At 38.2% G+C, this 13,308-nt stretch overlaps 1 protein-coding gene across 2 annotated transcripts in view; it reads left to right on the forward strand.

Moving 5' to 3' along the window:
* The window catches only part of SERTAD4 (SERTA domain containing 4), a 42,496-nt gene extending 33,942 nt beyond the window's left edge, over window positions 1-8,554 (forward strand). For both annotated transcript variants that reach the window (XM_072409812.1, XM_072409813.1), the window contains exon 4: window positions 5,942-8,554. In XM_072409812.1, the coding sequence (XP_072265913.1) occupies window positions 5,942-6,667 (726 nt within the window). In that variant the 3' untranslated portion in view covers window positions 6,668-8,554. The remainder of the gene's footprint in view (window positions 1-5,941) is intronic.
* The last annotated feature ends 4,754 nt before the right edge of the window (window positions 8,555-13,308 follow it).

The raw sequence follows: 13,308 nt of genomic DNA on the forward strand, positions 1-13,308 counted from the left end.
TAGATGGTAAAGGATGTTGGAGGAGTGGGGACACAGATTACATATAAATCTATGGGAAATTTTGCTGAAGTTGGAAGGAAGTATGTAAAAATAAACAATCCTTTCCCCCTTTAATAAATTAGGTAACTATTCCAATTAAAATCTTTTACAGCTTTAGCAATCTGGAATTGTTAATGTATGGCTGTTGGCAATGGGACTTGCTGGCGTCTTGTATCTCTCAGGGGCACCAATGGTGACATATCCCACCAGAATTCTCTGTCTCTCCTTCTGCCAGGGTCAATATAAAGCCAAGTGATGGTGTCAAGGTTTCCCAATGGATTCTGTCTAATGTAGCATGAACAATTAAATGGGGAGCCCAGCCAAGCATTACACTTTTGTTATAACCTTGAGGGAGCAGACAAAGGCACAAACTATGGCAGGAAAGTCTCACCATTGGAATCTCACAGAAATAGAAAGAGCAGGTGCTAAAAAATAAACTAAAATTCACTACAAAGCGAATTACAAAAGTGTATACGTACAATGGGGATATTTATTAAAAGTTACAAAACTGTGCTGCTCCTGACAAAGTTGCCAAATGCTGGCATGATCAAGTAAGTTTTTTGAGTTATCCCAAATCTAAAAACATAGGCCTTGACTTGAGCTTAAATTCTGTCTCAAACATCCTATACTCTTAGAAAATCTTTTTTGACCACTGAGACACCCATATTGCATGTTGGAACATAAGAAGGGTGCGAGCTTTAACTTGAAACTAAGTCAGCATTTACCTGCTGATTGCCCCAGGCATTGGGTTAGACAAAGGTGTTCCAATAAATAATTTGAATTGAAATGTAGGGAGAACCCTTACATATTCCGGGAAAGTGCACCTGGTACTGAAAAACAATAAGAAGGGAATAAAAAAATGTCTAAAATAAAATGTCCCTGGTAAAAAAAAATGTTAATACTCTCCCATTGCCTATGCTCCTGATTGCTCTTGTAGTAAAAGAGAGCGGTGGAATTCAGAATTGGACACTTTCAATAGTGCCCATTTTTGGTATCCCTGCCGTGCATTGTGGTTCAGGCCAGCAGTCCCTACGTCAGTACAGGACACAGAATAGTGACATAGAGGTTATTAGATTGAGCAGCTCAACTCAGCAAGGACAAGAAGTTCGACACACTAGGAAGTTTTGGATTCCGCCATTTTTTTCAGCTTTTTCAGTTTCTTTTTTATACAGCAAAGAACAGCTGCAGAGGAAGTAAGTGTTCAATGTCTTCCTTGGAGGGGACTCCAAGGACTCCACTACATTTAAGGACAAAGTTGCTTCAGCACTTTCCAGCAGACGGGTATTTAGCTTGAAGGAAATGTTTGCTCACCTAGAGCGTGGTTATCTGGCTGCATCCTATTTACCCTATGTACCTACTGAGTCACCTAAACAGAACTGAAGTAAGCAGAACGGGACAGTCAAAGCAAAGTGAGACGTTCATTTGCCCAAGTTTGTTCATGGTCAGTGATTTAGGGTATTACAGCAGTATGGTCACCATTACGGGCCATTGGCATCTTCATCAGCAGCCTACATATTTCTCTCATGACCTGTTTCCTTTAATAAGAAAATTAACTTTTTCTAAAATAGGAGTTGAAACAGAACGTCATTCATGCAACCTACAGTGTACAAAGCAGTTCTCATGTTGGAAGCAGCTGCTGTTTTGGGCTTGTGACAGGTTCACTTTGATTGAAAGACATTTCATTTTGCAGGACTTGAAGGCTAAACTAATATTTGTGTATCGTCTTGCCTGCCATGGCTGAGCTGCACGTAACTAGACTCTACTAACTGTATGGTATCTCTGGAAATGATTAGCACATTTTGGCAGCCTTAAGTATGAAATCATGGCCACTGCCGTGGAATAAAAGCGCCACTCACCCTGATCCACCCATCCCTCATGGTGTGTGGGCACGTGAAATGGAAAAGAAAAATAAATTACATTAAAAGCAGGTTGCATAGACTTTTACACAAAGAGTTTCCTTATTAAAATAAATCACATCAGGAAAACATATTTTTAATTGCTTCTTAAAATTGTGTGAGTTTAATTGCAAAACTGTTTTAGTTGCAGTAAAAAATCTTTTATAGGGAACCTTTCATTTTGTGAGAAATCATGCAATGATTTTTTTTATCACCTTAAGCATTTTATTGTATTTTAGAAGGGCAAAGCAGGTCATGGGCAGCACGGTGGCTCAGGGGTTAGCACTCTGGCCTTTGCAGTGCTAGGTCCCAGGTACGATTCCTAGCCATTATCTGCATGGAGTTTGCAGGTTCTCCCTGTGTCTGCGTGGGTTTCCTCTGGGTACTCTGGTTTCCTCCCACATCCCAAAAACATGCAGTTAGTTTAGTCGTCTTTTTCCTAAAAAAAATTGACCTTAGACTACATTAATGACATATGACTATGATAAGGACATTAGATTGTGAGCTCCTTTGAGGGACAGTTAGTGGCACAACTATGGACTTTGTACAGAGCTGTGTAATATGATGGTGCTATATAAATACTGTATAATAATACAGACGACAACACAGAACTAGCATAGTTGGTTAGTGGGGTTTATTATAAAACATAATAATAAAAACAATAAAACATAAAAAAATTGTTGATATCTTCTCCTCCTAATGGTGTATCAGTTGCCTTTGCATGTTGGTGATCACAACGCAACTGAGCCTCTCTTTTCTACTGTTACAGCTGTTTAATGATGAACAGCAGACTCCTGTTTTGGGAATGTTAACAGAAAAAGAAAATAATAAAAGGAATCTAAGAATCAAATTACCAAGGCCCTTTCTTATTTTCTATGACCTCAATGTTGGTGTGGCGGAAATGTTTCAGCGCTTGTCCAACCAGCACTGTCTCGATAGAAATATTTCCATCTCATTCTGTGGCATGGTATGTGTCATTTTTGGCAATCCTCCACCTTCATAAAATCCTCGGAGCCCAAGTTCTTCCTTGATCATTTCCAGAAGTCTTTTGTCTGCTGATCTCTGCCAGCACAATGACTTTTTTTAGCCTGTTTGATTTAACTGTAGCCGCAGTTTATTTCTACAATGAGAGGGCTTTCACATGATGCAGCAAGTGTAGAACACGCCTGTATGTATGTTTAAAGGGAACCTGTGAGTATAGATAGATGGGAGCTGTCGTTGTTAACTTGTGCTAGGCCCTAGATCTGGCAACATAACCCTGAGTTTATTATCTAGTAAATCACTGACCTAAAACAAAGAGGATGGAAGCTTAGTCTTTTTAGATTCCCATATTTCTACCCTGAGAATTTTTCTTTAAACAAAACCTGTTATGAAAAGAATGGGACTTTTTTTATATGCTTCTGAAAATGCTAGTGACTGGACTGTCTTACTGCTCACAGAATAAGTACAGGTATGCAGATTTGGAGCTTTTATAACACAGACATAGTAAGGAAACATTTTCAGAACGGCCTACATAACTCCTTAATTTAGGTTTTCTTTAAACTGAACTTTGGAAAAAAAACACCCTTGAATTTGGGCTTTCCCCGTACAAAGGTTAAATCCGTATGTCTCAGGTACAACTGGAAAAAATTAACAAGGTAATATTTGTCATCTTGTTTATTTCTCAAAATCAGGACATAGGGGGAAATATAAACCAAGTAGAGTATTTAAAGGGTTCGAGGATGCTGGAGCGTTACGACACCCTAAGGTTGTGAAAATAAAATAAATAAAATCATACCATTTGTCAAAAAAATCGTGTTACCAGTTTGTCATCATCATGTTCGACCTGAAAGAGTTCCCCAGTCCTGCATTTTAAATAGGGCCTACCTACAACCCATAATGTTGGAGAGCTGACCCCATTGCTAATCTAACCCAAAATGTTTTCAGATGATGTAGGAGGGTTTTTACCTTTTATACATTTTTGGATATTCCAAAGATTATATCTACAGACCAACATTTTTCCATTACCCTTTATAGTTGTCCCAGCAAGGGTTTGAGATTAAACTTGTAGAAGAATAAATATGTGGCATTGGTCAAAACTTTATATTTTCTCAACGGTCAGCTAATAGTTAGGTGTGTTTGCCATTTGAGGGTCATTAAAAAAACATATTGGTGTGGTTGTAGTGAAAAAGAATAACAGCATGTGGCTACTCTGGTTAAAAAAACATATAATAAAGTTCTAAAAAATTCCAAAACATATTCATATTAAATATATTGATAAATTTAATACATTAGGAAAGGTTTGTGGACAAAGGTTGGTCTACCATTGCACCTGAGCTTGATGGACATCCTTTGTAAAAATTATGGTGGTGGCCCTCTTTTAGGCTTTAACAGTCTCCATTTTTCTGGAAAGATTTCCAATTTTTTGGAGTATGTCTGTAGGTTTGTATCAGTGTTAGGCGAGAAGATCTGACTCACAGTCAGCATTCCAATTTATTCAAAAAGTGTTAAAAGGATTGAAGCCAGGGTTTTGTGCAGGACAGTCAAGTTCTTCCATTCACAAACTCATTAAACCATGTCTTTATTAGATTTGTGCACAGGGATTCAATTATACTAAAACAGAATGAGATCTTAACCGTTGTCTTTGTATGCTGTAGCATTACCAGTAGCCTTTACTTATCCATGGTCATTAGAAAGCCAACACAAGAAGAATCCGGCCCACAATAATGACATCTCTGGGCCTTGCAAGCTTTATATGCAAAGGAAACAGCAATGCATAAGCCATGACATGGTGTTCTCTCAGCTCTTTCCAGAGATGTATTCTACTACTACTGGTTCTTCTAAAAACATCCATGCACCTGTCACAAACTATCTGGATTAATAAGGAAAAGGCCAGGTTCAGCCATTCATGTTTTGATGATGTGTGTCCTATTAGTAAAAAAGAAAAGTTGAAGTTGAAAATTAATTTACATTTCTCAGTGGCTGCAATTGCACAGCCTGACTTTGATCAGTTATAATAGACAGGACCAGAAGGAATGCATAATTTATATACATGGCGCCTGTATATCTACAAAGGACATCTCATATTTCATGTGGTATACTGTCGTCATTGCATATGAAGATCTTCTGACTAAATTCCTTGACACGCACAAGGAAGAAACCACAACTTTATTTAATCATGTGCATAGTTTCTTTTTTCTTTATCTCAGGAAACCAAAGGAAATCTTTAACTTACCTTTAAACTTTAGCAGCTGGGGGGTTCCAATCTGTGCTACATGGGACCAACTTCTAAATTCTTGGGATATTACCAAATCTATTACTACTCTCTCTAATAACGTAATATGAGGTTCATAACCTGTTTGTGCCAGCATCATCATCAAAGACAGAACTAAATACTTAAGCTTTTATTATGGTAGGGAAAGGTTGGACCCTTTGCCAAGTTCTTATTGTGTCCCTGTAATAGAGGTCCGCCTGCTCTATTAGACTGATAGGCAAATCTAAAAATTTGAGTTGCATCAAAGAAATAGATGTGAAAAAAAATCAATCAAGGCACAACTTTTAGATGATGAGTCCATTTGCTCATCTTCAAAACAGGAAGTTGAATATTTTCTTCCTAGCTGGACATAGCTAGTTTCATGGGGGGTACCAACTGCTTCTATATTTAGATAAAAAAAAGAGTTTTGGATATTGATGCATTTTGATCTTGTAATAATTACAATAATATTGTAAATAGTAGTTTTGCATGAATTGATGGGCAGCTAAAAAATCAGGACTGAATGTCTTCCCTCTAAAAAATCTTGGGGTCACCAGTTGGTTATAAATATATAACTTTCTTAGTGTGATTTTTGCTAATGTTATGCAGACCCATACATTTTTGATCCATGACAAATCTAACAGACTAAATGTGATCTATTTGTAGACCCCAGATGTTTATTGTGAGATTCTACCTAGCATTGACCCTTTTTGGTTTATATATCTTGAAATGATGCAATACCATGTGTTGAATGACTTATTGTTTTTCCATTCAGAATGTATCCATCTTTGAGGAAAGGGCCCATGTTCTCTACATGTCCCTGGAGAAATTAAAATTCATCGATGATCCAGAAGTATTCCTGAGAAGGTCGGTCCTCATCAACAACTTGATGAAAAGAATTCACGGAGAGATCTTACTACAGAACAACTGGTGTTTCTCAGCCTGCACTCTGGGATCAACGTCAGCACAGGAGTGGTTTGTGCCCCAAGACTGCCCCTACCGCAAACGCCTTCGTATTGCCAAGGATGACAGTAGCCTTCAGACATGTTGTTTTTACCAGGAATGCGGGAGCCATTATCTAAACATCCCTTTCACTGTTAATGCAAACGGAGGGCATGCTGCGGCACCTTCGCTATCCAGCAGTAACCTGTCCTTGCCAGGATGCTCTCACCACTTGGATTACAACTCGGCAGATGTTGCCTCCTACAGGAACAGCATCCAGGGGCCTTCATGCGGGGGTTTTGTGACAAATGCTAGACTTCCCCATAAACTAAACTTGCACGAGGACGAAACAGCAGAGGAAAAACGAGGTTCTCTCAGCTTAAGCTGCGATAGCGCAAATGGAAGTGGGGCTTTTGAACGCAGAGGTCGCATTTATGATTTTTTGGCAACTGGTTGCAGCGAAAAGTCTAGCATAAGTGAACCATGGAAAAAATCTCTGCGGAAGAAAGAGGTTTCTCCAGGCAATAAACTCTGCTGTAATAAAGGGAACAAAATGTGAGCAGGGTTTTTTTGTTGGGAAATTCTGCTTATGACTTTTTTGATGTCACTCAGAAGTGGGGTTTCTGTTATGCAGTGGAAAAAAAAAAATTTTTTGTAGCTTTATATGGTGATGAGAATCCCGATGTGCAAGGGATTTCTGATATGGAAAATAATGTCAGTGTTTTTATTTGTGTTTTTAAAATCTGTTAAAAACAGATAAACAGTTATAATTTAGTTTTTCAGTACGGCCCATGGTTTGGGCATAAAAAATGAAGATGGTTTTCTAGTCTGAATCTGTGCCTCATTAAAGGGGGGCTTCCACTTTACATTGAAGCTCCCATGAGATTTATGCTATTGTTTACATTTTTAGAGGATGTTTTGGGACCATAAATTACCTGATCTAGGCAAGCAATTTTCCTGATTGCAACCATCAATTCCAATAAAAGTAGTTTTTGACTTCGTAGATGCATAAAAAGGCCCTTGTAATTGCTTTGGAACATTTTATCTTGTTGGATCATTTGCTCTTCTATTGAGAAGGGTTAAAGATCAAAGTACCTGAGGAGGTTCATATTGGTCCCTGGTCCCGCTCTTTATACTCGTGTGAGGACAGGCGCTCACCCTCCACATAAGCTATAGATGAAATTCTGCCTACAGGTACACTTTAGGTACATTCCGAGCTAGTGGCTTCTAATGTAAAGTTGCAAGGTAAAAAATCCTAAACAAAAATCAGCTTTTGTAGTAAAGTGGAATTCCCCTAACAGGTAAACCCACCTAAAAATGGTAACTCAGTTGAGACGCTTAGAGAATTGAACAGGGAAATCCTGGCAGCCATTGTTAATTTTATCTGTGTCCTCTAACAATCTTCTAGGGTGTAGGGAGCAGAGGCTGGTTAATAAAGAGATGAGCGGAGTGGAAAAGCTTTTAAGGGAGAAAGAAGAAAATACCAGGAATCGTATAGGCTTGTGTTTCTCAACCTTTTTAACATTGAGGAACCCTTGAAAAACCAGGTCTTCAGGAAACTTCTGCTATACACAGTATATTAATGTGGTGGTCAGTAGTAAGAATGCCTCTTACATTGCTGGCCATTGGGAAAATGTCATCGTTATGGATTGTCAAAATATCATTGGTGTCAAACTGACCTAAGAGGCATAAATTGCTCATTGCTTTAAGAACCCCTAGCAACCTCTGGAGGAACCATTGGTGTAGGTCTATCTTCTTTTCGCAAGTCAGAACATTTCCTAAGATCAAGGTCACCTTACTGTTAATATAGTATAGATGTTGTATCTGTCTTCTTGTCTCTCAGGATCTTCAGCATCCATTCCTTAGTTGTTAGCTACAACACATCCAATGGCAATTGAAAAAAGTTTTCACTCTAGCTCAATAATTATTTTATGTTACAAGGAAATAGCAAAAAAAAGTTGGAATATATTGCCTTGCTTTGTCATGGTTGTGTCGGAGAGCTGAGATATGAAGGCATTGGGTGGCACAACCCATCTACTTCCATCCATTAATAAAGTATATTTCTCTGGCAGGTTGCCCCTTTAGAACGTGGGCTTGGTACTATACCGTCTGTTGTCTGCCTACAACTGAGTAATCTCCTTCAGGTGGATTTGCTTTAATATACAAGTTTTCTTTGCACGCAGGCCTGGATGCCTGAATACACGTGTAAGAGAGCCTAGTATGACTATGGCACTCTCACATTAAGCCGCCTCTAGCCATAAGTTAGATGTCTGGGGGCCCTAAACAAACCTTTCCTAGGTGCATCTAAAACTCAACCTTTTCAGAGCTTTTTTTTTTTTTTACATTTTAGAGCATTGCAAATGTATTTCCTCTCCACCTGTCTTTATGCTGTAGTGACTTTAATTTCATCGGTAATATTTGCATTAAAATAAATATTGAGATGGAATAGTGGTCCTTTATTTCACATTTAAAGCATATCGGATTCAAAAATGTTATATAATGAGTACATATTGAGTATAGAATCAAATTCTGAGAGCGTGTGAATAAAATCCTTCATTATCTATCTATCATGTAACTAATTGTATTAAAGAAAACTCTGCAAAGCACCATCACTATCCAAGCTGTGCTCATAGTTTCATAAGTTATAATGAAAATCAGAAAAATAGAAAGTGATGTACAAAGGGCAGATACCTAAAGGAACAGTCTTTAATCACCTATTTTGACTACTGAATGAAGTTAAAACTTATTTTTTGGAACCCCTGCCATTTTTTCTGTTTGTGTGAGTTTCCAATGGAAGAATTATGAATATTAAATTATGAGTTGTCACTGGAACAGTAAAACTGTACTTCTAATATTCTTACTGTCTGTGTTCCCAATGGGAACTGACTCTGGGATATAAAAAATAATTGTAATCAGCATGGGATATAAAAACATAAGGACGTTTCCCAGGGTTACATGGATGGCAATTCAAAAACACCCACTAGGTGTTTATAGCCTGTCCATCTCTACCCAAAAGAAATAGAAACGTTTGTACAAATCTCCAATTACAATTTTGGCATTTGTGGTTTTCAAGACTTCACGTGAAATGAAAAAAATGTATTCATATACACACTCCCAGTGAGTTCTCATTTTTCAGGATCTCTTGTCTTATAAGCAAGTGATTATATTTAAACGTGCTCTCTAAAAATAAAATAAAAAACGTTGACACTCTTGACAAAAAACCCGGCAAGTGTTAGGTTGCTGCAGGATGTAAGTTTGTCTGGTGTTGATTTGTGGTTTCACTCAACGCACACACACAATCCCTTGTTGATGCCTGCCTGGAATCAGCTATTATATAAACCACATCATGGCTTTATATTTTCAACTTTCCTTTAAACTAACCAGACGCCCTGTGAGGCAATTACTGTAGTGCAATCGTAGAGGAACAGTTCACCCCCCAATGATACTCCGGTTCTTGGTGGATTGGTCTAGTAAGCATACTGAGCTGCTGGCTTGTGTCATGTCTTGGGGACTCCAGCAGCGAAATCTTCCTCCTTTTGTCCCACTCGGTTTGGGTTCTCACTCATACAGCCAAAACAAAGAAACTATGAATTTCACTAATTTTGCAGCATTCTTCATAAAATAAACATTTAATTGGGAGGGAGACTGCCTTGTAATATCTATGTGAAGATCTCATGCTCAGACTTCTTATTGTCAGGACTCGCTCACATTGACGCTCTTGCAGTGACGCCTTTAATTAGTACGCATTTGCATATATTTTCACATGTGCTAACACTCATTTAACACGAGCTGGTTGCATTTTTAATGTGTTTTTTATGTTGTTGTTTTTTGTTTGTATGAGAGGTAACAAAAAAGTTAAAAAACAAACTGCAAGACCCCCATATTTCCTTGGACAAAATCCAGCCAAAAATGAATAGACTGGTAAAATAACAAAAAAATAAAAATAAAAACAGATTTTACTGCAATACTTATCTTTATTATGCAGATTGCCCATTTTTGGAAAAATAGGTGTCCTCAATGATGGCCAACATCATCCAATTTCCCTCAAGCCCAGGTTGTTTTGGACTCACCCCAACCTGAAATTGGATAATAAAAGGAGAAGCAGCACAATAATAAGTTGATTAGTGTGATCTTTGCACTTAGAAGTGCATGGGGGCTGAATCATCACCAATCCCTTTTCACCCTGGGAAAAGTGGATCTAAAATGATCTGGAACAGAGGTCAGTTGGGAGTGGGTAAAGTTTGTGTTCCCATGCACACCTTTACTTGAATTTCAACAGATCTGATTGACTACTTAAGTTGCTTCTTCTTCTGACTCTTTCTCTGAACTCTGATGTTCATCCCATATCCACCCCATGAGTTTTAATATAAAGTTACCCCCACCTTTCCTTATACCCTTACAGCTATAACAGCCTCCTATCTTATGGGAAAGTTTTCAGCATAAAATGGCCTGTTACTATGATAGAAGATTCAGCCAAAAGCACTTTTTTGCAAAAATATTTTGGATTTTTTTATATATACAAAATGGTACTAAAGAAAACAACAGAGGTTGCAGAGTAAATGTATGATATACAATAAAGGGTTTAAAATAAATATAATCAACGTATATAATATTGTAAGCGAGAAGGGGGGAGAAGAGAAAAACAATAAAAAAATACATCAAACAAAGAGTAGATAGCATTGTAACAATATAATAACTTGGAGAAAGAACAGTAACAAACAAACATATCTCGGACATGTGAGAAAAACAAAACAGAAACAATATATTAACCACAATAATTACACAGCAAATATATGATAAGGTCAAAAGCCCTATCAAAAGCCCTATTGTGAGGTCAGGTTCTGTTATTGGCTTCTTAATACTTGGGCCTGATTTATTAAGACCCACCAAGTCGAGAAGAATATCATGGGAGAACTTGGGTGATCCAGGAAACCTGGAACAGATTTACTAATAGTAATTTGCTATTGACAAATGATTTCAATCCTGGACCAGATCCAGTTCAGGTTTGCTGGATCAATCAGGTTCTCCTTAGATAGTCTATCGCCTCCAGTCTTGGAGAGCTTTAACAAATCAAATCCTTTGTTCAAATTTATCCCAAAAGTGTTCATTTATTTCCAATTCAGCTCAGGTGTTCGGTAGTGTTGATGTCAGGGCTTTGAAGGCCATTTAGGCTCCTCAACACAAACTTACCAAACCATGTCTCCATGAAGCTGGCCTTGTACACAGGGCCCAGTCATCCTGGGGCAGAAATGGCCCTTCACCAAACTGTTACACCAAGGCCAAGGGGCACCATTGTCTAACATATATTTTCATGCTGCATCATTGCTGGGTTGTCCCATTGTCTCGTACCTTCCTCAGGTATGGGACCTTGGGTCATCCCATACCTTCAGACTTGGGTTGTCCCATACCTTCAGACTTGGGTCGTCCCATATCTTCAGACTTGTGTCATCCCATACCTTCAGACTTGGGTCATCCCATACCTTCAGACTTGGGTCGTCCCATACCTCCAGACGTGGGTCATCCCATACCTTCAGACTTGGGACGTCCTATACCTTCAGCCTTGGGTCGTCCCATACCTTCAGCCTTGGGTTGTCCCATACCTTAAGCCTTGGGTCGTCCAATACCTTTCCATAAGGAGAAGGTCCGCTGCATCCATATCTCCAGCCAGTCTGAAACCACCTCTCAAAAACATATCGATATTTATTTATCAGAGTTAGTTGTTTTTACAGGGAGAAAGTTTACAGGTTTCTTCAAGATTTCAAAGACAATAAAAACAGGAGGTAAAAAAACTGTAATTACCATAAATTGCTCCAAGTGCATTAAACAAAAAGAGCTTTTATCAGTACAGCCATCACACACGATGCCTTGAGATGCAGCCTCAGAGTGACAGCGAAGAATTATACATCCATTAAGTAAACCGGGTGGATCTTTTTTTTTTCTTTTTTCCGACTTTCCTCTCCTTTTATCTCAGTTCTCTATGTCTAATGCACTCTTGTGCTCACAGTTTTTGAATTCTCAAAGAAAAAAAAAAAAGGGGATTGAAAGAACAACATAATGGTGTCTAATAAACAGGCACTCTCAAGGTCGCCATGGTAACTGGCTGTTGCCGGAGATATTTTATATAATGAGGGACTTGAGACAAGGGGCGCATTTTCCATCGCAAAACAAAAAAAATATTTTTGGTTTAACCCATTGCTGTATACCGTGTAGGGTATTGGTTTTTATTTTCAATTTGAACCCAAAAACAAAAGTGTTGTATTGGTTGGAATGCTCCCTATATGTAAAGGGTGCATGCGTGTGCTGAGGGATCTCTATGGCCTACAATACCTGAGGTCCTTCTGACAATACCAGTTGCTTGGCTGTCTCAGTCCTTTCTGGGCAATAAAAGCTTGCAATAATAAGGAGATAATGGATGCCATTGGATGGGGATGACAGACCTGCAGCTTGCATTCTCAATAGAAAACAATATCAGCAATTGCAGCCTTTGTATTACTCTCTTATCAGCACAAATACAACATCTAAATAACAGTCATGGCAAAAAAATTCTGTTTATCCAATCCTGAGAATTACACACCTTTACCAGCCTGGTGACCAGGCTTTTTTCTGCTACAGTTAGGCAATAAAGTTAGGTCTCCTCCCAGCCCCCAGCCTGTGATTGGGCAGGATTCTGATGAGCTCACCTATCATTCTGCTCCTATCAGCATTCTCCTTGCATTGCAACATTACTGATTGTCTCCCTGTGCTGATTCTTCCTCCCTATTTCTAGCCTCTGCTGTACAGTAGCCTTCAGGAGCCTGATACCAGGTTGAATTTTTGTGCTTAAGCTGCATTTTAAAAAAAATTAAATATATAAAAATAAAATGCATATGTAATAATAATGTATTAATGATTACAGAGCTGCAATACTTTGTGCCTTTTGTATCTGCCTGGAGTTCAACTTGTAAAATGCCTCTAAGCTCTGTTTACATCTAAACTAACAACATAAAGTGCAAATGTAAAATAGCAAAATGACAACCTTTGTGTGAAAAACACTGAATTATATATATATATATATATTTGACCTACTAAAGGATTTTTATTTTTGTCTCTCAAGTCCTGGGATTTACATAGCACACAGTATGGGTAGCCCAGTGACCAGATTTTTCTATGCTGTAGTTAAGCAACAAAACTAGGTATAATAATAAATAATAGATATTTACA

This window comes from Pyxicephalus adspersus, chromosome 4, assembly GCF_032062135.1.
Source record: "Pyxicephalus adspersus chromosome 4, UCB_Pads_2.0, whole genome shotgun sequence".
NCBI lineage: Eukaryota > Metazoa > Chordata > Amphibia > Anura > Pyxicephalidae > Pyxicephalus > Pyxicephalus adspersus.